The sequence below is a fragment of the Cantharellus anzutake genome, assembly GCF_015039405.1.
Source record: "Cantharellus anzutake strain C23 chromosome Unknown EI90scaffold_8, whole genome shotgun sequence".
Lineage (NCBI taxonomy): Eukaryota > Fungi > Basidiomycota > Agaricomycetes > Cantharellales > Hydnaceae > Cantharellus > Cantharellus anzutake.
The window spans coordinates 420,422-442,439 of record NW_024066958.1 but is presented as its reverse complement, the minus strand read 5'-3'; the positions used below and the strand labels follow the sequence as shown (position 1 = coordinate 442,439).

Sequence of the window (22,018 nt, the reverse complement as noted above, 5' to 3'; positions counted from 1 at the left end):
CTCTCTCTTCCTTTCCTTCAAGTTTCCTTTTATCCCCTGTTCGTTCACCATCTGCTCTTACCCTTCGACAAGCCGCAAGTCGAATGAGCAGTTCTTCCCCTCCACCGACAGCGACAACTCGCACTCAAACGGACGAGCACCGTTGCGAGTGGCAGGGTTGTTCGGTTATCGCCTCAGACCCGGAGCAGCTCTACGTTCATCTTTGCAATGATCATATTGGCAGGAAATCTACAAACAACCTTTGTCTTTCTTGCAAATGGAAGGGCTGTAATACCACCTGTGCAAAACGAGACCACATTACTAGTCACCTACGAGGTAACGTTCCCTCTGTCTTCCATCTTGAAACCGTCCCGTATGTCAAAGTTCTTATTCATCACCTTTCCCTTGCCCCCTTGCCACCTTGTTACTCTTAGTCCATACCCCTCTGAAACCACATGTTTGCGAAATATGTCAAAAGACCTTCAAGCGCCCGCAGGACCTCAAGAAACATGAAAAGATCCATACCGAGGAACATCACGCTCAGCATAAACACTCAAAAGCTATCACTGTCTCTGATCCAACATTTTCCCTCAAGACCCGCGCCGGCGCTACTTCTGCCGTCTCCGGAGCCAATAGGAACTATCCTGCATCTGTTGCTCGGGCCAATGAGCATCTCCAGCGGTATCCCCACATGGAGGATGACCATTGTCGTGATGATCGTCGAGGGGGTTCGGGGACCCCGTCAAGCCCGGGAGAGCACAAGGCGCCGTCGCCAGGTGAGTGCACTCGATGTCTTCTCTCTCTCCGTAATCTTACAACTTCTGACGCTATTTGCAGACTCTGCACACGACGCTTTCCTGGACACTAACTATCCGGAAAGTCGGCACTCTCGCAGTTGGAATCATGACCCTTCCCATCTCTATTCTTCTGATGAAGGTCCTCACTTTAAAGGGGGTGCGAAGAGATCGCACGATAACGTTGTGGTGGAAGACTTTTTCCATGATATGAAGCGAAGAAAATTCTCACCCACGTATGATGCTCGTGAGTCCATAACTCCCCGGCCCGAATTTTATGCTTCATTGACACATCCTGAACACAGCGATGATCGAGCGCCTCTCTGCCCTTTCTAATTTCGCACAAATATTTCAGACTCAGGTACAACATGCCGCGCTTCTCAGTAGCAATCCTGGGTCGAATCATGTGCCCAACCAAGTCCCATCAGGCGGCTTCGACCTACCTCAGCCACCCGTTTTCAACCCTGGGGTCGTTCCGACTAACCTTGAGGAACTAGCGATGGTGAACGCATTCTTAGTTAGGCTTTCTGAGCAAATCAGTGCCAGCGCGAACGCCGCCAATACGAACAACGCCACTGGCAACGTGGATGGTACACAATCATCCCCGAATGGTTTCAACAATACTATGGCTGGCATGCCAAGTTTTGGTTCTTATGGACTAGGCTTTCCGATCAGCGCGTTAGGTGGGTTCGGTCTTGGAATGGCCGGCCTTGGCTTAGGGGCCTTTCCGGGGTTCGCGGCCTTGAACAACGGGATGAATGGAATGAACGGGATGAACGGATTTAACGGTCTTGGTGCCTTGGGAGCGTTGGGTATGGTGAGTCCTGCAGCGTACCAAAGTGCTCTGGCTGCTGCGGCGGCGGCGGCGGCAACGATGAGTCAGCATGGTCAACACGCGAACGGAGGAGCGGGATCAACACCTTATATGGATCTGAGTTCAATTGCGGCGTTGACTGGTCTGCCGGCGTTCGGGCAACACGGTCAGCAGAGTTATCATCAAAATAGCGCCACTGGAGCTGCGGAATTTAATCCTTTGTCGGGCTTGCCCTCTACTTTTCCTTCATCTCTATCCTTCCCTCAAGGTCAGCAAGGTCCATTGAACCCACTCAACACTCATTTTGGGTTTTCCGATATTCCAAACGTCGAGAGCAACAACAGGCCTCCGTCTTCTGGAACAGACACCAGTGCATCTTCTTCCGCCAAGCGTGCGCCTAGGCCGATCGTACATGATCGTAAACGCTCTCGTCGGTCATCACCTTCCCCTCAAAGAGTTCACATGTCATCCACCGCTCAAATCGGTCCGTCGAATACCGGTGCTCACGTTAACGTTTCTCCTCGGGCGACAAGTGCTACCGCTTTCTCGGGATCAGTCTCTTCCTCGTCTTCCTCACCATCAGCCGTATCAGCCTCAATATCGGCACCTGTATCTCCATCCCCGCAACCTTTCTCCACTCAGCAGAGCAGAAACTACCATATTCCTGGCGCCGGCCCTTTCGATTTGGGTTTACCCTTCGATTCATCCACAGGGCAGTTCGGCCATGCGCCAAACGTTGGTGTTCCGATCTTACCCGAATATTCATTAGATGAAATTCTTGGGCAAAACAATGATGTGCGCTTACGTGCGGCTAATGACACGTTCAATCAGCACGTACCGAAGATGGGGATGGAGATTGTTGCGCCTAAGCCTGTTTTACGGCAAGTCCCAAAACTGCAAAGCTTGAACCCTGCCCTCCGTACCCCCGGTTCTACGGCTTTATCCTCATCATCCTCATCATCATCTGCTGATGGTGGTTGTGCTATGAACCTGGATGATGCCCAAGGAAACGCTAAAATTGGCAGGGTACGACCTGTGGAGCCAAGGATCATGGCTTCTGGGCCAGCGTCTGTGCTCGCCCAGCGCACCTCCTGCGGGTTGGAATTGCCATCAAGCTATCCTGATCACTCCCTTAAACTTCCCGAGATTCGACGACGAGCTCCTTCCATTTCATCGCATTCTACCTCGTCGTCGAAGGGTACCGAAACACACCCCTTCGAAAGCGGCGACGATCTTCGTTCCGATACGACTTCCCGACCTTGTACCCCACATCAAGACGTGTTGTTAACTCCCACAGAGACTGGGAAGATTACGCTTCCAAGCGTTCGGACTTTGTTATTCGATCCTCTTCCTTCCCGTCCTCACACCGTCGATCGTCTTGCGAGCGACATCAACCGTATCAATATTGCTTCGCGTCCCTCTACCGCGTCATCCGCAGCATGCGGCTCTTCATCCTCTTCCGGGATGCCGACGTCTCAAGAAGAGAAACACAAACATTTACAACTCATCCGACGTCTGTTTATCTGGATCAATGAAGATTTTGCTCGACGACATCGAGAGCTTGTTCCTGTTAATCATCTCAAGTCGATTCAGAAAGCGTATGAACAACAGCAACAGCAGCGTAGTCGAGGTAGTGAGATTCGTTCGTCGAGTCCTTCCTCCTCGACCCCGAATGGTGCTCGTTCAAGGTCTGGTGGACTTCGCCCTGGTCGTGCTTATGTAGGGTACAACAGTGATGAGGACATTGCGATGCATGGATCGGATGACGAGGATGAGGAGTCGGTTAGAAGTGAGGTCAATGAGGATGCGGATGAGCTGGAGGAAGAGGGGAGGATGGGGAGGATGAGGATGAGGAGAGTGATTTGGAGGTTTCGGGTTCTAGGAGGAGGAATGCTGATAGTTCGAGATTTCCCCTTCCTTTACTTCGTCCTGTGAGGGTGTGAACTAGTTATCCCTTTGGTTTATACTTTATTCTTTTCTTTTTTTTTTCTTTTTTTTGGTCATTACTTTCTGTACTCTTTTTAGTGTACCTTCCGCACTTTGTTTGTTTACTCTGTTTCTGATAGTAATTGGTACTAACTCTTTTGATTCGACTTGCGAAGATACTCGACAGTCTCGCAGTTTCGAACTACGGGGTTAGATAAACTAAGTAGTTTCTTATCGTCTCTCCCCCCCATCTTCTTGTTGTACTTGTACAAAGCGCGGCCGGCCTTCACCCATACATATACATGCCCTGTAGACTGGGAAACAGGGTGTATATATATTGCGGGGGGCCGCCAAGCAAGGTGTTGGAAGCGAAACGAGAAGAAAGTGAGAGGCTGAGCTGAGTGGCTATAGAAGATAGGATGGAGCTTCAAAAGAGACCCGTAGCACCTGGTTTCTGTACATACCCGCTTCGACGCGTGATCGATTGAGCGGCATGCAGTGGGGGTGAAAAAAAAATTAACAGCGCCCATCAACACAAGATCCGAAATCGCGCTGCCAGTGGGGGTGCAGTTGGAGCTAGTAACAGTCGAGTCTAGCTAGGCTTCTTCTTCCTTGGATGTTGTTGCAATTTCAGAATTTTGAATTTTTCGGATGGGACTTGTACCAATGCTACCGAAAACGCTTGCGGGCCATGCAGTGTTTTTTTTTTTGTTTTGTTTTTCGCTGGATTCTAGTATTCCAATAGAGGCTGGTAATTACCCTAGCGCGCTAGCGCCGCAATGGCCACACATATACCATGATGTTGATAGTCCGAACCGCTTAATTCTACGTACATCCACGTTTCTTATACTGAGCGCTTAACCCTGGCTTAACCCAACCCCATTCGCATGGATTTTGCTGGTCGACGTTTGGAAGAGCCGATTGGAAGCCCCCCGCGCGCGCGGCGTTGTTTGAATTTGTGCTTGGCATTGCACTGCCACCGGCTGGATCCATTCGAACCTGATCGTTTTTCTTCTCTTCCAACCATCAACGTATAAAACAACACCCCCCCCACACTCCTTACGAATTTTCTTTTTTTTAAAAAAGATGCGCTCCTTTACCGTTACCGTCTCTGCTCTTTGGGTTGTAGCTGTTGCAACCCTCGTCCGTGCTACCGGTGAGTGGAAGGATAGATCGAATTTGCGACGTACGCGTGCCAACGGATTTTTTTTCTTTTTGGGAACAAGCGCCTGATTCGTTGGCGCTTGCTGTTGTTAAACAGCAGTTCATTAATGCGCACATCGTTCCTGTACGTGGATTTCGACGCGTGGGTTTCGTTTTTTGGAGGTTGTTGTACTTAAGACCTGCCGTTTTAGGATGGACCACCGTCGTTTGACCCTTCCGCGCTGCTTGTAGTTGATTTCACGTCCACCGTTGGAGTGATGTTCGTCGTCGTTCCTGTCTACGGGTTTTGGGGTTTGGGTTGCTGATTTCGATTCGCGCCCTTTTAGCTCTGTTGGACAGCCTATCGCTAGGGATAACACTTCTCACCAACCTGTCATCAATGTCGAGACGTCCAACACGTAAGTTTGGGGGCTCTGTTGGCCTGTCTGTTTTTTTTTTTTTCCACAAAGTTTTGAGCTTGGCGCGTTCGTTAGTTCTTCTACAAAGTATACTATTTTGATGGTAGACTTGAACTATGTTGGATCGAGCAATCCTAATGGTGAGTCTTATTCGTTGGGTGCCGTGATAGGTTTTTTTTTTTTTAATTCAGATCATTGTTTTCATAGGCTACAACGTTCACTGGCTCTCGAACGATGTTGGTGAGATACGCCAAGATACATACGTTCAAACTATCCTGTCTGACAGAGATCAATCTTCTAGAAATCGGTAGTAACGGCACCTTGACTAGCTCTGGAAATGCTACTATTCTCCCTACGCCGGACCCTACCCTGCTTCTGGAAGTGGTCCTCATCGGTACACTCTCCTGTTGTACCCTCAACCAGCTACGTTCGTGGCCCTTCGACCCCCAAACCCAACACTGGTGTCCAACTGTTCAAGTAGGCTACCTTCTGATTTTTTTTTCTCTATCCCGGTCTCGTCCTTTAACTCTAAACCTTTTCTTTTTCTTTTTTAGTTTGACGCGCTACGTTAGCGAAGCCGGGTAAGTTGATGTTTTGTTCACCTTGGGGTGTGTCATAAAACTTCCTCGGCTGACGGGGCGATATATATATATGATTTAGCTTGAGTTCTCCAATTGCCGGTTCTTATTTCACTGTGGAAGTCGGTACCGCTACCGTTACCCCGCTCTCTACTTCGCCCGTCGACACTAAGACTCTCACGTCTACTTTACCGGGAACGAAGCCTGTCTCGAGCGCCTCGACCACCAGCACCAAGTCTAAGGGTGCAGCACACAAGAGCACTGCCGTGAGCTTCGTTGGTGCCATTTCTGGCTTCCTTTTTGCTGTGTTCATGATGATGTGAGGGCGGATTCGTTGAATCTGTGTGTGGTTTGGCTGTTTTTCCCGGGGGGGACTTTGTGTGTGAAAGGGACATACATACATACATACATGCCCCCCCCGTAAAGTGTCTGAGATCGATCGATCGCCTGCAAGCTTCCTGTTCTTGTTGTTCGCCAACTCGATGTATTTATTATGGTTTGCATTCTACTTTAATTTTTGCAATTTGTGACTAGTTTGATCAATGTGCCAATCGTCATTTTTCTATTTTTTTTTCTCCTGAAATCCTCGGAAAGGTGATTACAGTCGGGACACATGAATCGTTAGTTCGCACCAGTACAGTGAGTTGTTCACACTAAAGTACTCCATGCATCCAAACATCCTTGCGCGATCGCGCGACAGTGATTGTATATGTACAAGTTGACCTGCCTCAGCTGGATGCGAGAGCGCGTAGAGAATCTTATGCTCCACATTGTCGACAGGCGACGAGACTCCACTCGACGAGACAAACAGTTCTCATCCGTCGCGGCAGCCACTGCGTGATTGCCAACGTCCTGAAGGTGGAGCGGCATTGGGGAATGCGACATCGGCTTCAGAGATGAGAGGGAGAAGGCAATGGGTAACGTCGTACGTGGTATCGGAGTGGCCACATACCGAATCGATCCTCGCACTGTTAAAGATCCTCAGAACCTCGAACTTTCCCGGGATGAAGCGAGAGGGGGAATTAGATCGAGGACGGCGGGCAGTGTAAAGTGGGGTGCTCTTAAATTCTTCAGGATAGTCCTAGAGTCATCTTAGCCGAATGGTGAATGGAACGGAACGGGATGGGATGCACGAACTGAGTCTATTTCGCTTTGAATAGACATCGTGGCAGAGATGAAGAGACATACCGTCACAAAGAAGTAACACCGAACGGCAAATGCTACCTTCTTTGACGTTCATGGATACACCAGCGCGAGGCGCGATTGCCAGCAATGCATTTCGGAATGCCACTTTATAAGTTGGCAGCAGGGGGAGGACGATATCAATAGTTACAGTGAACCAAAATAGACTTTGTGGAATGCGGGATTTGTGAATGGCTTGGCTCAATCTTCGCCAGGAGCACAGCACCTCTTCGTTGACCCAGTAACCTGGGCTGAGTATAGATCAAATATCAAGCTCGGATTCTGGTAAGAAAATCACAGTATATGAACGATTTCAGCCGTGGTATCAACTCCACTGGAGCGCTTTCGTGAATGCAATCAAAGTACGAGCAGAGGGGAAGCGAGAAGGTAGTCCGTATCTCGTCGTTGGTAGACCATGATGGCATTGTTGACTAAGTGTCGCAGAAATGACAAGGAATCATCTTGGAGAAGGTGTTTAGTAGCTGATATACGAATGAGAGCATAAATCACGCAAAGGTTTAGAAACTGCACGAAGATTTTAGTGCGCAATGAGCCCCCCCGCTGTTTCGAGAAGACTGATGTGAGGGAAGGAACTTCCAACGCTGAAGCGCCCCTCGCCACACATATGTCATCTCAATTGGATAGTGTAGCATTCCACCGAAGCAAGGGTGCACTGGAGCCAGTTGGTTGGATGTGAAGAAATGTCACCGCAGCATCTGACAGAGAAATTCCGAAATCGGAGAAACCTTGATGGTAAACGCTGCCCACAGAGGAACGTCCAAAACATTAAGAAGCGGGAGTTGAGGTGCATATGCATAGGCATGGGCGGTCAAGAGCGTCTGACCATCCGAACCCCTCTAGGACTTTTCGCCTCTAACATGAGATTTGAAAGAGAGCAGAATAACACTGCTGGCATGACCTGGGCCAGACGAAGCGGCGAAAATAGAAACCAAAACTCAAGCTAAACATTTCGAGGGGGATTTTCCCACGGGAGACTTGTGAAGCACGTGTTAATTCTCCGTGGCCCAACACATCTTATTGTTTGTCTTATTGAGCGAGCCATGCTTGGAAAACTTGTTCATTATACCATCGATGGTATTCTACTATCTACAGTGATTGCTGGTGTGAAACGTTCGAGTGGTTTTGAGTGAGTTATTTTCCGTAAGATTTGGTCCAAGTACCAGCTCACTTACCTGTTTCTCCAGGCCGCAGACATCACTCATTACTGAGCCCAACGTAAAGTCTATCGCGGACAAGTTTTTAGGAGTCGGCGAGACCGTTTTCGATGTAGTCCAGGCTGCTGCTATTAACAGCGCGTACTGGAAGAGATCAACCTCTCGATAACTAGAATTGGACCCGGTATCTGTCGATACTTGAAGCCAGGGCGCTTTGTGTGTTATTTGTGAGAGTGCTCCCAGTGTTATCGCTCGTTCAGATGATTAATCCTTTTCACATATAACGAAAAGCATGATCTGGCTGACGTAGAACCCCACCACCCTGTGTTCCCCTCGCGATATAATGTCAAAGGAAGACGACTGAGTGTTGTTCGCAATTTAAGAGTGCCAATGGGCAATTGGGGCCTTGTATGAGAGGCAAAACCCAAATATATGTGCATTGTTAATTGTTGTTGTGGCTATTCTAGCTCTATACACCGTTGCGTACATGAGGGAATCGGCGATACAAAGGTATTAGGTTGGTGTGATCAGGTAAGTTGTATCCTTGGGGTGTGTAGAGTCAGGTAGCTTGCTGGGTGACATATGTGGTCGCGGCGGTTGCGGCTCTCTGGCTGGATCGAACGGCGTAAGAGTGAACCACGTTTTTCATTCTATTATTGGCATGATCCGGTGACGCTTACAATAAGCAAACACGCCTGGATCTCTGGCCTCGCCATCCTCCCTACGGTACTTTCTAGCTATCTGAACTGATACCCCTCTCCATCGAGATCCATATCCTGGTAAAGACCCTAACCCTCGGTATGTCCTTATCATCAGGATGAAGGTATCGCCACATGTCAAACTGCTATTTAGCCACTTCCTTAATTTTGAGGGCTCTGAATCATGGACCACATATTCTGATGAGTCATACGAGCCCTGATACGCCATTGGGTTTGGGGGAAGCGATCTTTTTCTTGGGGTGCTTCCAAGAAGCTCTATCCCCCGGCATTTAGGAGACTAGGAAGTGGAACGATTGCCCCTTGTGAATGGTTAAGAGGCCGATTGGACAAAAGATTAGTTGCAAGAGGTTTGAGGTCGGTAAGACCTGGCACGTGACCTGTTTTTTTTGGCGCCCACCCCGAAAGTTGAGCCCCAAATGTGATCCTTTTCGCTTGAATTTTGGCATGCTCAAGTTGCGTTTTACCATATTACTTTATAACTCAACAATTTCTCTTCAAACTTGAATGGCATTGGCATCGGACTTTCTGGCTTCAAAAATTGCAAAAATGTGCCTTTCCTCTGTGCCGATCGGTTTCAAAACTTTGCACGATTACTCTATAGGTAAATTTCAGCCAGGTGGATTTCTGAGATTCTTCTGATGCATGAGAAAAGCCCAAGATAATCCCGCACTTTTTTTAACCACTTGTTTTTTATTTATTTTTTTGATATTTTTTTAAAATATCACGTGACCATAACCACACCTTAGACTTCACCCCTTATCCAAGAGCCAGCAGGTGTCATGCCCAAGGTTAGTGCAGATCTCCATGCGCGATGGATCTTCTCCCGTTCTCATCTTTCTAAAGAACAAGGGGAAAGGAGGGAAAAATCGCAGACGAGGAAAGAACGAGAACGATGATGACAAACGCGAGCTTGTTTTTAAAGAGGATGGACAAGGTGCGCGTTTGTGCGCCCTCCGTTAGATAAACAAGGCACGACTTTTCGCGATAGAATATGCCCAAGTGATAAAGATGCTTGGCAATGGACGTCTCGAAGCGCAGTGCTTTGATGGCGAGAAACGATTAGCTCACATCCGAGGGAAGATGCGCAAGAAGGTGAGGAATCACTAAGCACTGCATGACGGGTACTTACGCTACCTACGTCAGGTGTGGATCAATCAAGGGGATATCATATTACTGTCGCTGCGTGATTTTCAGGACGACAAGGCAGATGTGATCGTCAAATACACCGCTGATGAAGCTCGTAATCTCAAAGCCTACGGCGAACTGCCAGAAAATGCCAAGATCAATGAAACTGATCAGTTTGGTGAGGAAGACGGAGAATGCACCTTTGATTTCGGTGAAGATGGTGGAGACGTCGATATTGACGACCTCTAGTTTCCCTTCTCGCGTCTCTACGATGTTAACGCCTCTCCACGTGCACTAATCAGAATTTCTAACATTGCACAACGCCAGGGCATTTCTCGTTACGCTGCAGAATCGGGCTATGGATCTTCCGGTTTAACTCTTTGTGAGTCTCAACAGTGGATGTGATTGGCTTCGATCTTGGCATGTTTGGGGTGTTCATCTAGTGGAGTCTTCACGGTCTCACTGGCTATCCAAATTCTTTTATTTGTTGTGGGTCAAACGATGAAGGAGAGGTGGAAATCAAACGAAGATTCGAATTTTGAGCCATGAGGGAGGATGGTGTTGCGTTCAGCGGTATCATTTTGCTTGTACAACAAGGAAACATCCATTGTAACTGAGGTTTGTAGCTCTCGACTCTCCGTGAATGAGTAAATGACTCAATTGATCATCCTGATTGCCTGAGTAAGATATGAACTAGTGAGTGGCAATAGAGCCGAAGTCAGTGAAAGCGTTTGAGCTGCTATTCCAAATTTGAATGTCCAGCAAGGGAACATCACAGGAGAATCAAAGGACCTGATTGTGTTGGCCGGTTAAGAACCGAAGCTGTGTTCGTTAGATATATGGGCAAAGGATCTGCTGACATGCTTGACGTGGAAAGATGTAGTGTTACAGATGAAGCCATAATGTGCGGACCAATGACGTGAGAGGCGATGTGGTGCATGAGGTTTAAAGCAGCATCGTTGGACTCAGAGAGTGTCAGAAGATCCTCTGAGGGTGATGAACCATTGTTATTCGAGTCAGTGAACAGTTTCACTGTGCAAGGTAGATCGTTTTGTATTTCAGGAGGGGACAGGTAGGTATTTGTACAATGAGATAGTCGTCGAGATATCTGCCCTCTTTCAGTGCTCAAACCTCACGGGACTGTGACACCGCTCAGAAGGATACTTGCGCAAGGTAATGGAACATACAAGAGGGCCAAAGGATCTGGGGGATAATCGATCTTCAAATGAGAGTGGTGTTTGGTTGTTTGTGTACATAGACGCAACTGATGTGAGGCGGGTGAAAGCAATCTGGGCGAGATTTGCTACGCCAGTGCGACAGGTGCAACGCCAAGCCACCAAAGTCCAGTGAATGAGGAGGCTAGAAAGTGCGAGGCGAGTGACTTTGTCATAAACGTAGCATTATGTTCTCATGGGGAAACAGAGTCAGCAGACGTGTGGAAGGAAAGGCCAGTATAAGATCCATGCTTCAGGGTTCATTTCAGAGCGAGAGATATTTCCCTGGTCATTCCATTACTCTCATTCTAGCCTTGGGAAAGTCCGAAAACCCGAAAAGTATCCGATCTCATTGTACGTGCTACTCCTTGGTATAATTCAAATCACGAGAACCTCCCAGGTGCTCCCAGGTGCTCTGAGAGTCCCCGTGAGTCTCCATGAGTCTCTGAAATAGGGGGCCTTGTGTCCGATTTCCGTGATGTTCCGCACATGCTAGTATGTGGGATGAATCACGGTGCATCCGAATCTACTATCGTCCCACTCGACAAACGTACATTTTTCCGTTAGGGGGCCTATACCATTGATTCCTTGGTAATGTGGTTGGGAGTACCTGAGGAATGCCTCGGCGCCAAGCAAAGAAAGGTGACACCTCGGTTGACGGAGATTCTCACGGTCCCAGTGAATCACATGTGCATCAATTCCCGATCCAGCCTCAATATTCATTCTACCACCAAGTTGTCAGCTAGTCCCTACTCTAATGCCCCAAGACGCGTCTATTTCCACAGAAGAAACGGAAGTCGATGTGAGAAACTGCATAGATACCTACGCTATTTCCCGCTGAAGCTGCCTTATTCGTTCAGGAAGTTACTTTCATCAATGTTGATGAGTTGCAGGCTCATGTGCGCGATTTCTCCTCTTCCGCCATCCAGCGCATTCTGCGAAAGCTGTAATGTGCTATCGCTACCCTGAGACGCGTCTAACGCGTCCCAAGAGGGTGGATGATTTTATCTGACTCCAATCTTTGCAGGGAATTAACGCACAAGATATAAACAAATTGAAGGCGCGTCGTTCTTCCACGTTGGGCTCTTCTAACGGGGAACCGAGCTTTATTTTTCGATAGGCAGCATCTCTTAACACCGTATCCTCGGTTCATATGACTTCTAAACGTAATCTTTTGAAGCTAAAGGTGGGGGCGTGTCCGACAACTCTATCACGCATTCTCACAAGTAGTACGTCTATGTGCAGGGTCTGTCTGAAGCCAAAGTGGATAAGATAAAGGTATTGTCTCCTTGACTAGGGTCTTTGCGCTACCATTGAAAATCTGAGACTCCACAAAGGAAGCGGTTCACAAAGTCCTGGGCTCTCCATTCCAAACTGGTGTACAAGTCTCTGAAAGCAGGCGAAGGGTCTTCTGCTTGAGTACGGGGAGCAAGTCAGTCGACGCAATGCTCGGCGGTTCGTCTGGTGCTCCCGTTCCTGATGCAGCCCCATTGATTCTGCTTGCACCTGTAGGGGGGCTACAATCCCAGTCTATCTCTGAGGGTTTGCATACAGCCCATGCCTGATGTATCTCTCTCATAATCGGTTCTTCAGTTTATGGGGAGTTCAGAACTGGAAAAACTCAACTTTCTCACACTTTGTCTGTGATTGCGCAACTTCCAGAAGAGATGGGTGGTGCGGCGGAAAGGTTTGACATTGTGGAGTGGTTTCCCTATTTGCTTCTCTTTCACTTCTGTAGGTTGCGTATATTGACACTGAGGGAACTTTCCGGCCGGACCGCATTCGCGCCATCGCGGATCGATTCGGTATTGATGGGGAGGCGGCCTTAGAGAATATTCTTTATGGTATTTACTTCCCTTTAGACCTCTGTACCCTGCCCATTTCATGGATGTTGTAGCGCGTGCTTACAACAGCGAGAATCAGTACGAGTTGATCCAGGAATGCGCAAACCGATTTGCAGAGGAGAAGACGTATAAGCTTCTGGTATGATTATCTCCGGTAGCAAAGCGGACAGGCGTCCCACGGCGAACTCCAGATTGTTGACAGTATTATGGCATTATTTCGAGTTGACTATTCTGGGAGAGGAGAGCTGAGCGAGAGGCAACAGAAGGTGAGTGAATACTCCAGGCTTCGCCCTCCAACACACTCATCCATTCTTATGACAACGTAGTTGGCACAAGTGCGTCTGTTTCAGTATTGAGTACGGCGTAGTACAATTGACTCTATCAAAGATGTTGACACGCCTTTCGAAGCTTACCGAAGAGTTCAATGTGCGGGTTAAGCATGAGCCGCTATGGTTGGAATTGACATTTCTTGTATAGATTGCCGTACTACTCACTAATCAAGTGCAAGGTGCGCGTCTCCCCACATCGGCGGGCGTGAAATTTCTAATTTTTCTTTACAGCTGACCCTGGTGCGACCATGGTGTTTTCTGGTGGAGCAGCACGTAAGGACGCAACAATTTTGGATGATCTGATTTCTTGGATATCGTCTGACACCCCTGGGCAGTGAAACCGATTGGTGGTCACATCCTCTCACACGCTTCCCATTCTCGACTCTTCCTTCGCAAAGGTACCTTTAGTCCTCTATACCTTTAACCACTGACCCCCTTCTTCGAAATGCACTTCAGGACGGGCTGAAGAACGTGTAGCGAAACTAGTTGACAGTCCTGATCAGCCAGAAAGCGAGGCTTCGTACAAGCTTTCTGAAGGTGGTTGGGATGATGTGTAATTGCGCGACAGCCATGCGTCGTATAACATGCGTCGTATAACGGGTCTGATTCTTGCTCGATGGCTCCCCACTTTCTTGGACATAGTTTATATTAGGAGTCTGTTACGCCTTATTGTACTGTAAATTACAAGTGGCAAATGAACGTTTGTTCCCAATCAAAACTAAACAAGCAACTAAAATTGAATAACTTTTTCGAGGATACGATAGAACCAACGAATTTTACACTTCAAACTTGTGGTAGGCTTCAACCAGGCCATCATCGAGCTTAGTTACTGCAGCCCACTCAGGTAGAAAGACTCCGATTTCTTCCAATGCGGGGATTCTTTCGCTCAAGTTCTCCGAGTATTCGCATGCAACTCTACCTGTCCTCAATTCTGCACCGTCCTGGCCGAATCCAACATCAGCTACAAACTCCTTGTCCCAGGTACGACTCCACAACTTGACGATGGTTGCGCCTTGCGGATCAGGCTCATATCCTTGTTGGAGCGTCCCGTTTTGCGATGCGCCGTGGACGTGAACATACTTGATGGGTTTGTCGAAATAAATGCGGCATGCACGAGTATTCAGACCTTTGATTTTGAATCGTGCTTCACTGCGGTTGGATAGACGCTTCGCGGCGAAAGTGAAGGGTTTGTTTCCGGATTGAGTGACGTTGGGAGGTATGCCCGACCAACGACAAGACCAAAGTGGTAGACGAACAAAGCTTTGTTCGCATATTACCTCTTGGCTGTGTGAAGAAGGAATGGAGTCGACCACTGGGTGCTCGAGGTAGCGACGAGCGCCACGTAAATAAACGTGATTGGTGTTTGTTTCAATGTCCAGTGTTTGCTTGAAGTAAACTTTGAATGGTGCAGAGGAGCTGAAGGGGAAGGTTAGTATGTTGTAGAGGGTTATAATAACGAAGAAGAGAGCAAGGAGAAGAATAGGTTTGCAATGAATACGGTGTATGAATGGAGCCAGCGGTAGGACCATCATGATGCTGAAGATAGCAGCGAACGCGTAAACTGTTATGAGTGTCATGAGTTACTATGTGAGAATGTTGAACAGGCGAATCCATACCTGTGGTTGGCGCGGCACCGTCAGCAAGGGTTTGATGCAGACTGTACATTGCGAACAATGCGGTCTGGGCTGCAAAGAGCACCGGGAATGGTATAGACAAAACATATTGCGAAATCCAAAGTCCACCAGCTTCTTTCTCGTCCTGTTCACTCTTGAGTCCCACGACTTTGCGTCTTATCTCAGCTAGCAATGGTGTACGCTCAGACAGCCCTTCCGCATGCTCATTTTCATGGTTTTCTGGTCGCTCCAAAAGCGTCTCAGTGACTGCGTTTGGGTCGTCCGGGTCACTTGGCAGGTCTTCCTGTGGTGTCTTGCGTGATAGAAGCAGAGCTTCAAGAAGACCAGCTAGTAGCGCCAATAGCGCTCCTCCATGGAAGAAAAGGATAGGGTAGAGCGCGCCTATTTCACGGCTGCGAAGCATGACAGTATCAAAGAGGAGAGCAAACCACCAGAGCACATAGAGTTCGATGAGTATAATGAGCCTTTGCGACTCCACGGGTCTCAATCGTTCCCCTGTTCGTAGGACTCCATAGTGAACTAGGAATGCAAAAGCCACTAATGACCAGAGAACGGTGCGAACCGAGCCGTAGATGATCTAGAGAGGTGTGAGGCTAAGTATTTAAGTAGGAATCTGCGGGGGCGAACGAGAACATACAAATGGGTTGAAGTGAATTATAAGCGTACTCAACCCAATGACCAAGGTGCCAGTGGAAATGAACGCAACTGGAAAGCGCATCCATCCTCGCCAGGACAGAAATAATTTGCCTTGGGCTTTAGTGAATGCCCCTAGGATGAGAACGAATATTGGTCCAAGAATCAATATCAGAAGATTGATGATAAAAGCTGTGTTTCTTGTAAGCACCACCAGCGCTTCCCCGAGCACTTCGCCAGACGATTCCAGTCAGATATTAGTCTATGAAGGGGGAAAATTGAATCTTACCATCAAAGTAAACGGAGGGTTCATCACTCTCGGTGGTAGATGCGTCATTTGCCAGTGCATGAGCTGTAGCTAATGCCGACTCCATCATGGCCCACAGCGATGCAGCACCATTAAGATTCGACACACTATCCCATTTGGTGTGGTACTGGCTTCGTGGTTTATAAAATGCCAAATCCAAACCACGCATTCCAGAAGCTTCGTAGACGGAATAATCAGTGCCTGACCTGACCAAGCCACGCTTGAAGCCGTCGTCTGAAATTGTGTTTCCATGCGGGTGGGGTGCTGCTTTAAATGCTTTCGTGACCTTAGCATTGGAAGACCGGAAGAGTAAAGGACGACTGCAAGGAAATACTTGAGTTGATATGACCGCTTGGGCATTCGTGGAAATTACACACCCTCCAGATCCTGCGCCTTCCAGGTTCAGGAACGTGGCAATGCGACGAGCAAAGGGATGTTCCAGGAAACTGTGACGTCATGAGCTTCCATCGTCTAAGGCAAGACAGGCTGAGATCTGGTGAATTTACTCACACATGAGCACCGTTGAGCCAATCTTCCTCCCCGTTGTTGATGTTAAATACAACGCTTCGGCGGGGGGATGCTTGACAAAATACTTGAGTAATTGAAGCAGTGTAGCCACCCCCATTCCATCATCCGTGGCACCTAATGTACTCCCGTGAGAAAATCCATGATCTCAACGGCTGTCGGGACATCGTACCATAACCAGTGGATACGCTGTCGAAATGCGCGGAGAACAGCACCCCATCCAAAGCTGGCGCAGTGCCTTCAATCCGGGCGAGAACATTAAGACTGTGGAGATTGGTGTAAACTGGGGAGTATGTAAGGCGAAAGGGGCTTATACCTTTCGTGGTACACAATTTGAGATGCAGAGCCATAACTGGGAAAGCAGAATGTAAGGTTTTGCCTCGGCATCAATTTGCTGTACCTGATGCTTACGTCGCATTGGAAACCAGATCATCTACGACTTCAGCGCGATCGTGTCCAGCGGTTATATTCTGAACGCGGGTCAAGAGATAGCCCCGAACACGGTCATTGTCATGGGAGTTATATGGGTGTGGTCTGGAGGTAATAGCTTGGAGATCAAAAAGAGCCTCATTAAAGCTAATGTCTCCAGTATTCTTAGAGGGGCCTTTCGGGACATCTTGCCACTCAACCGTAATGAATATTGCAAGATACACAAGAACCGTGAGCAGAGTGACGTTGAGTGAGTTGAATCTAACGATGTGATGCAGTCTTGCTCTGAGACTTGGAGCCATCACGACTAGCGGCTAGCGATATACGCCTTCACGGTGGCACGATGGGGCCCTGGTGGCGGCCGAGCCTTTGAATCAAAGAAGGTGTTCGGAAATTTCTGTGATTGAATATGATTAGCGCTTTCAACGAGGGACTCGTGACGTGATGTGACGAGTGGTGGCGTGACAAGGGTGGCGTGACAGCTTTTGGTCGCCCTTCGACAGAGCTCGACATCAAGTGCACGTCCAGCCGTGCTGGTGGACAGCACTCTGCATGGCCTATGCGCAGTATCGCGTGAACGTACCGTCCTCTCGCCATGCTCAATATGTTTCTGTCCCAGTCAACTCGGTAGGTTTCCTCGCACATATTGCAATTGTGTATTTTGACCAGGCCCCCCCCTTGCCAGGCCAGCGATCCCAGCACATATCTAGATGTTAGTAACAGGCACATGCCTCCATCTTTTTGGACCAACGGGAAACATTATTCTAGTTCCTCCAGCTAAGCCAGCACGCACAGCCGCACGACCCTCACGACCCTCATGAGCAGCAACATCAGCAAATCCAGCCACAACATCATGTGCATCAGCTACAAACGACACCAACTCAGCCCCAAGCCGACGTATACAGCCCTCAAGGACATCCGTCTACTCCGTCGGCTTCCCCCCAACATGGACAGCATCCAAAGCCTCCTTATGGTGCCGGGGATTCTGAGGAAGGGGTGTGTTGGATTGTTCTTTTTGTCAACCCCGCTGACGTTGGCTTCAGTACACTCTTGTTTTTGTGAATATGGCTACCTTCAATGCATGGCGCCTTCAAGAAGTGAAGTCCTCTCACCCATTTTTTGCCATCAGGCACTTCGCTGACTCGATCTCGATTAGGAAGAATCCAAGGTATTTACCGAGCCTTGGGCCTCATGCGAATTGCTTCCGATTATTATTATCTAGTGCATTGAATTCGTGAAAGGTGATATGCACCAGTCCAAGGCCATCCCCCACGATTCAAAGAGCACACGAAGCTGGTGTGCGCCCGCCATGTCCGAGCCGGCAGGAAAAAGTACATCAAGAAACACCCCGAACGCCAACGGAAAGTTCCCTCGCGCAAGGTGAGCAAGTTTCTTCCGGCGGCGCCGGCGGTTTTGAATCCGGGATGAATACTAGATTGAGGGGGAAGGATGCCCCGCGTCCATATCTTTCAAGACTTATTATGGAACCGACGAAGTCCGCGCATCTTACAATCCCAATCATTCGCATGAAATCGGAGAAGCCAATATCCCTTTCACTCGAAGGGGGCGGAAAGCTATGGCCCTTGCGAAGGCTGAATCCAAGAAACGACGCCGTACTGGTGATTCGGAAGAAGCTAATCCCGAGGGGAAGCCGAGTGATGGCGAAGATGAGCCATCTCCCTCCGACACTATGACAGAAACTAACCACGTAACTGAGTCTATGGGAGGTGCCACCGTTGATGATAGTGCAAATCTCAGCGACCATACGTTGTTACCTTCCCCTATGAACGATTCGTTGATGACGAGTGCTCTCGGGTTGAGCGGACCACATGGAACCGTCCTCCGTCCATATTCTCATATTCCGACATCTCCAGTTAGGCAGACCCACCAACCTCAACCTCATACACCATCTCACACACCAGTGCACACCTCGCCTGCCGCTTTCCATCATAGACAGCCACCTCTCTCTCATCCTCCAACTCCACGCATGCACTCAAATAGCATCGGGCAGCCTCAGTCACAGCTCCCTACCCCTCCTTCCGCCCAGTCTCACTCCGCGCTCCTTCACTCACTCCGCCACTCGAACATACCTTTACAAGGTGTTTCGACCCCAGCCTCGGTCTCTCCTGATCAGGCTCGCTGGAATCGAATGACGGTCTTATTCGAGTCTGTCCGCAACCATGCTCGCACGGTGGAGTTTTCACCTGCGTCCGTAGCCGCGTTAGAAGCTGTGTTAGTCCGATTGCACCTTGAAAGTCCGCCTGCGCCTCCCATCCCCGCTGGCACGGCGGCTGGAGGAGCACCGATATTGGGACTCCACCTGAACCTTAATACCCTGGAGCACCAAGCCAATAGCCTTTGATCTCCTGCTTCGTTGGTATATATTTACTGCATAGAGTGTAAGTTCACTCATGCCCTCTAGTTTCCGGGCTAACACACGTTCCAAAGGAACCGTTTTATGTTGATTCCTTTTCTGGGCATAAGCCTCCGTTAGTTGCGCACAGAGCGACCTGCTGGCTTGTCCCATTCCCTCAATAGAAGTGGTGAGTACCCTTCTGTCGGTGAGACATATCCAAATCAGGGGTTAACTCCGTTTGGTAGTTGTTATTATTCATGTTGCTCCGCAGATGCGTTTCTCCTCGCCTCCCAGTTTGCATCCCTAAGCTGCGTTTTGCATCCCTGCAGCCACAACGACTGTATCTTTAGCTGTCTGTCCTCCTACCACCGATGTGCTTGTCCATAGAAGATGATATCCCCTCGCAGATACAATGATCATAGATGTTTGTCCTATGTCGTGTTTTCACTCTGATTTGTACGTGGTCACGGTCTGAGCTTTCATACCAAGGCTTGTTCGACGTGGAGTCAACGTGAAGGCGCTTCATTCACATGTGAGATTGATAGCGGAACATAGGTCAAACTCTTCAATATGCAAATCTCAATAGAAGCACAGGGTTGAAAAAGAAAATCAACGCAGTCGGCTAAAAAATTATGATCAGCGGATATTGTTACTGTATAGCGAGTCACTGGACGCACCGAGCTTCACGCTCAGACTCCAAGAGGGCAAGGACATCCGACTCACGAACTGGACCCTTGACGTTTCGAATGATAGAGCGTTGCGTTTCGTCCATAAACTCAACACGGACCTGTAGGTGATATTAGGCCCTGCGGATACCTGATGAGCAGCAAAAATCTACAGACCTGGGTCACACCTCCGCGAGAGCCAGTTCGGCCCAAAACTTTAATGACGCGGGCAAGTTTGACGGGTTGCTTTGCAGAAGCGGCATCCTGTTACACCAAGAATTTGAGCATATGAACAAGATGAAGCGTAAGCCCTAGCTGCACCATTTTTCAATCTGGATGTCAATGTTGTTAGTTTTACTGGAGTTTGCCGAACTACAGCTGCACTGCCATTCATCCCGCTGACTTCCGCGCTGGGTCGCAACTAAGCGACTGGCGATGTCCTCAACACCCACAACAACACCTTCCTCCTCTAAAGCACTTATTACCGGCCCATCATCGGGAGATGTACCTCAATATTCGCTCAATCGGCAAGTTGTTTTGGAGGAAGATGAATACACATCTGCTTTGTCGAAGATCATAGCTCGAGACTTCTTCCCTTCTCTTGCCCACCTAGATGCCACTAACTCCTACCTGTCTGCATTGGACTCGCAAGACCAAGATCGGATCGAACAGACTGTTAAGCGCCTTGTAGACTTGAAGGCCACACCAGTTGCTCGTAGCTCTTGGGGCCAAGACACACCGTACGCTCAAGGGCCATCTGATACTCCACTTCGTACGCCTCGTAGAGAGGATGGATCTAGTTCTTCGAAAAAACTGCGCATTGATACATATTTGTCACTCGACGCCTTCCAAGCCAAATACACTTCTGAGGATAATGCTTCATTCACTGATATATTGGATGAAGAGAATAAGAAGAGGAGAGAGAAGTACTGGTGGGCTTGGGACGCTGAGCGCAAAGTTAATGAGAGCAAAGTGAAGGAAATTGAAGGCCGAGACAGGTTATTGCTAACGAACAGTGTTGCGCCGTCCACGATCCAGCGGCAAATTGAGGGGAAGGAAGTCGAAGCTATTGAGGGAGGGAGCCATCTGGAGCTGAAGAGGACGGGGGGGATGTTAAGTCATCGTCAGGCACTCTCATCATCCGCGCGAACGGCAACCAATCGGGGGACGAACCAAACAAGCCAGTGGACGTGATGGCGCCGAGAAAGGATATGCGCTCAGCCAGTGTCCCAGGCTGGCGATTTAAGGTATTTGGCCTTGAGATCTCGTGTGTTGTTTTGTTTAACGAATTCTCTCAGGCTCGAAACTCGCTTATGTTTACCCCCGATGCAGATGCATCACCATATCATCCTCCATCTTCGGTTCCTCCTTCCACCGGCAATGAGCCACCGAAGGAGGTTCGACACGCGAATACTCGCCTTCCCGAACAATCAGAAGAAGTTCCTTCCTCGTCCGTACCGCCGAGTCCTACTAGAAGTCGTGTCGCTGCTGCGATCATGGGCACTCCTTATCACAAAGATGGAGGTGAGACACCTAAAGTGCAAGGTTTCGGGCTTGTATCTGCCCTTCCCAGCCCTTCACCTGCACAAATGGGTCCGAGGCAATGAAGGAGTTGATGACATGGGGAACTCTTCTTGGAACTCCACGAGTCATTCAGAATGGGGATGATCTTGATCCGTCGACCTTCATTCCTTCGCCTTTCAAGGTACCGGAACCATCTAAACGTGATGAATTGGGTCGACGCCTAGGCGTTCAGGCTTCAAAGTCGTTGCGTGAGAAGGCAACCCTGCTTTCTGCCCCCTCTTCCACTCCGCGCAAACGCAAAGCAGCTGGAGACATGCCCCCACCCGCATTCACACCTCGACGAGTCGCTCAAACTGATATGTTAAGTCCTGCCGCCCGGAACCTCCTTGGGCGAACAAAAAGTGGTGTTGGGCTGGGATTGGACGCGACGACTGCACGGTCGGACCCGTCATCTTCCCACCCGCAGCCTCAGGGGAAGGAGCTTGATTTGCGGAAAGTTGGTTGGAGCCCGATGAACACCCCAGTAACGAGTAACACTCGGCGTCGGTAGCCCTTCGACATTCACATCGCATCTGTATGATCACCATGTTATCATTATTTTCATTAATGACTCTGTCAGTCCTACCTAAACGAATAAACGAATAAATTCGCCAACTCCTACCTAAGTAAACCCAGCGTTTGGTCACGTGGAGGGAAAATGTACC

General features: G+C 49.0%; 11 protein-coding genes across 11 annotated transcripts; 9 read left to right on the top strand and 2 right to left on the bottom strand.

The window, feature by feature from the left end:
• Positions 1-197: 197 nt before the first annotated feature.
• EI90DRAFT_2834867 (uncharacterized protein) lies at positions 198-502 on the top strand (the record flags this gene model as incomplete). The annotated part of the gene is made up of 2 exons (XM_039053646.1): positions 198-315; positions 414-502. Coding segments are annotated over 2 exons (207 nt in total), but the record flags the coding sequence as incomplete, so codon positions are not given.
• Positions 503-542: 40 nt separating this feature from the next.
• Positions 543-3,592, top strand: EI90DRAFT_2524646 (uncharacterized protein). Its single transcript, XM_039053170.1, has 4 exons — positions 543-755; positions 817-1,020; positions 1,079-1,753; positions 1,856-3,592. The coding sequence occupies exons 1-4, from the start codon at positions 671-673 to the stop codon at positions 3,520-3,522; spliced, it is 2,631 nt and encodes an 876-aa protein (XP_038920207.1). The 5' UTR covers positions 543-670; the 3' UTR covers positions 3,523-3,592.
• Positions 3,593-4,599: 1,007 nt separating this feature from the next.
• EI90DRAFT_3118403 (uncharacterized protein) lies at positions 4,600-5,976 on the top strand (the record flags this gene model as incomplete). The annotated part of the gene is made up of 8 exons (XM_039063100.1): positions 4,600-4,669; positions 4,740-4,801; positions 4,869-4,936; positions 5,004-5,075; positions 5,127-5,215; positions 5,283-5,315; positions 5,362-5,656; positions 5,736-5,976. 8 exons carry the CDS (start codon positions 4,600-4,602, stop codon positions 5,974-5,976), a joined length of 930 nt encoding a protein of 309 aa, XP_038920206.1.
• A 1,873-nt stretch (positions 5,977-7,849) lies between these two features.
• On the top strand, positions 7,850-8,449 carry EI90DRAFT_2524421 (DUF1748-domain-containing protein). The gene is made up of 3 exons (XM_039053169.1): positions 7,850-7,982; positions 8,041-8,237; positions 8,302-8,449. Exons 1-2 carry the CDS (start codon positions 7,897-7,899, stop codon positions 8,177-8,179), a joined length of 225 nt encoding a protein of 74 aa, XP_038920205.1. The 5' UTR covers positions 7,850-7,896; the 3' UTR covers positions 8,180-8,237; positions 8,302-8,449.
• An 826-nt stretch (positions 8,450-9,275) lies between these two features.
• EI90DRAFT_3279560 (uncharacterized protein) lies at positions 9,276-10,510 on the top strand (the record flags this gene model as incomplete). The annotated part of the gene is made up of 4 exons (XM_039066689.1): positions 9,276-9,330; positions 9,589-9,663; positions 9,718-9,821; positions 9,873-10,510. 4 exons carry the CDS (start codon positions 9,276-9,278, stop codon positions 10,101-10,103), a joined length of 465 nt encoding a protein of 154 aa, XP_038920204.1. The 3' UTR covers positions 10,104-10,510.
• A 475-nt stretch (positions 10,511-10,985) lies between these two features.
• EI90DRAFT_3041131 (uncharacterized protein) lies at positions 10,986-11,731 on the top strand (the record flags this gene model as incomplete). The annotated part of the gene is made up of 1 exon (XM_039059068.1): positions 10,986-11,731. A coding segment is annotated over exon 1 (253 nt), but the record flags the coding sequence as incomplete, so codon positions are not given.
• An 11-nt stretch (positions 11,732-11,742) lies between these two features.
• On the top strand, positions 11,743-12,793 carry EI90DRAFT_2523956 (uncharacterized protein). The gene is made up of 7 exons (XM_039053168.1): positions 11,743-11,870; positions 11,929-11,967; positions 12,096-12,128; positions 12,189-12,254; positions 12,314-12,346; positions 12,406-12,523; positions 12,581-12,793. The coding sequence occupies exons 1-7, from the start codon at positions 11,826-11,828 to the stop codon at positions 12,631-12,633; spliced, it is 387 nt and encodes a 128-aa protein (XP_038920202.1). The 5' UTR covers positions 11,743-11,825; the 3' UTR covers positions 12,634-12,793.
• Positions 12,794-13,866: 1,073 nt separating this feature from the next.
• On the bottom strand, positions 13,867-17,146 carry EI90DRAFT_3279558 (uncharacterized protein). The gene is made up of 10 exons (XM_039066688.1): positions 16,752-17,146; positions 16,657-16,692; positions 16,513-16,604; positions 16,409-16,457; positions 16,326-16,379; positions 16,193-16,261; positions 15,798-16,135; positions 15,513-15,739; positions 14,858-15,452; positions 13,867-14,802 (listed from the first exon to the last, which is right to left on the bottom strand). Exons 1-10 carry the CDS (start codon positions 17,069-17,071, stop codon positions 14,018-14,020), a joined length of 2,565 nt encoding a protein of 854 aa, XP_038920201.1. The 5' UTR covers positions 17,072-17,146; the 3' UTR covers positions 13,867-14,017.
• A 175-nt stretch (positions 17,147-17,321) lies between these two features.
• Positions 17,322-19,571, top strand: EI90DRAFT_3151798 (uncharacterized protein; the record flags this gene model as incomplete). The annotated part of the gene is made up of 10 exons (XM_039065742.1): positions 17,322-17,396; positions 17,455-17,481; positions 17,538-17,765; positions 17,813-17,866; positions 17,926-17,937; positions 17,992-18,065; positions 18,095-18,149; positions 18,205-19,168; positions 19,218-19,312; positions 19,371-19,571. The coding sequence occupies 8 exons, from the start codon at positions 17,322-17,324 to the stop codon at positions 19,129-19,131; spliced, it is 1,452 nt and encodes a 483-aa protein (XP_038920200.1). The 3' UTR covers positions 19,132-19,168; positions 19,218-19,312; positions 19,371-19,571.
• EI90DRAFT_3151797 (ribosomal protein S28e) lies at positions 19,382-20,184 on the bottom strand (the record flags this gene model as incomplete). The annotated part of the gene is made up of 4 exons (XM_039065741.1): positions 19,382-19,747; positions 19,803-19,912; positions 19,968-20,054; positions 20,149-20,184. The coding sequence occupies 4 exons, from the start codon at positions 20,182-20,184 to the stop codon at positions 19,735-19,737; spliced, it is 246 nt and encodes an 81-aa protein (XP_038920199.1). The 3' UTR covers positions 19,382-19,734.
• On the top strand, positions 20,102-21,952 carry EI90DRAFT_3041123 (nuclear protein DGCR14). Its single transcript, XM_039059067.1, has 4 exons — positions 20,102-20,849; positions 20,873-21,037; positions 21,089-21,346; positions 21,391-21,952. The coding sequence occupies exons 1-4, from the start codon at positions 20,226-20,228 to the stop codon at positions 21,862-21,864; spliced, it is 1,521 nt and encodes a 506-aa protein (XP_038920198.1). The 5' UTR covers positions 20,102-20,225; the 3' UTR covers positions 21,865-21,952.
• Positions 21,953-22,018: the final 66 nt, after the last annotated feature.

What these genes read in the sequence shown, in the direction of transcription:
- EI90DRAFT_2524646 (XM_039053170.1), top strand. Translation starts at nt 671, where the DNA reads ATGGAGGATGACCATTGTCGTGATGATCGTCGAGGGGGTTCGGGGACC. An exon ending in CTCACCCACGTATGATGCTC is followed by an intron (nt 1,021 to 1,078) that starts GTGAGTCCATAA and finishes TCCTGAACACAG; the next exon opens with CGATGATCGAGCGCCTCTCT. An exon ending in GCCGGCGTTCGGGCAACACG is followed by an intron (nt 1,754 to 1,855) that starts GTCAGCAGAGTT and finishes CCTTCCCTCAAG; the next exon opens with GTCAGCAAGGTCCATTGAAC.
- EI90DRAFT_2523956 (XM_039053168.1), top strand. Translation starts at nt 11,826, where the DNA reads ATGCCCCAAGACGCGTCTATTTCCACAGAAGAAACGGAAGTCGAT. An exon ending in CAGAAGAAACGGAAGTCGAT is followed by an intron (nt 11,871 to 11,928) that starts GTGAGAAACTGC and finishes TTATTCGTTCAG; the next exon opens with GAAGTTACTTTCATCAATGT. An exon ending in GTAATCTTTTGAAGCTAAAG is followed by an intron (nt 12,255 to 12,313) that starts GTGGGGGCGTGT and finishes GTCTATGTGCAG; the next exon opens with GGTCTGTCTGAAGCCAAAGT.
- EI90DRAFT_2524421 (XM_039053169.1), top strand. Translation starts at nt 7,897, where the DNA reads ATGCTTGGAAAACTTGTTCATTATACCATCGATGGTATTCTACTATCT. An exon ending in AAACGTTCGAGTGGTTTTGA is followed by an intron (nt 7,983 to 8,040) that starts GTGAGTTATTTT and finishes CTGTTTCTCCAG; the next exon opens with GCCGCAGACATCACTCATTA.
- EI90DRAFT_3041123 (XM_039059067.1), top strand. Translation starts at nt 20,226, where the DNA reads ATGTCCTCAACACCCACAACAACACCTTCCTCCTCTAAAGCACTTATT. An exon ending in TCCCAGGCTGGCGATTTAAG is followed by an intron (nt 21,038 to 21,088) that starts GTATTTGGCCTT and finishes GAATTCTCTCAG; the next exon opens with GCTCGAAACTCGCTTATGTT. An exon ending in AAGTGCAAGGTTTCGGGCTT is followed by an intron (nt 21,347 to 21,390) that starts GTATCTGCCCTT and finishes AATGGGTCCGAG; the next exon opens with GCAATGAAGGAGTTGATGAC.
- EI90DRAFT_3279558 (XM_039066688.1), bottom strand. Translation starts at nt 17,071, where the DNA reads ATGGCTCCAAGTCTCAGAGCAAGACTGCATCACATCGTTAGATTCAAC. An exon ending in GAAGGCGCAGGATCTGGAGG is followed by an intron (nt 16,136 to 16,192) that starts GTGTGTAATTTC and finishes ATTTCCTTGCAG; the next exon opens with TCGTCCTTTACTCTTCCGGT. An exon ending in ACCCTCCGTTTACTTTGATG is followed by an intron (nt 15,740 to 15,797) that starts GTAAGATTCAAT and finishes CGTCTGGCGAAG; the next exon opens with TGCTCGGGGAAGCGCTGGTG.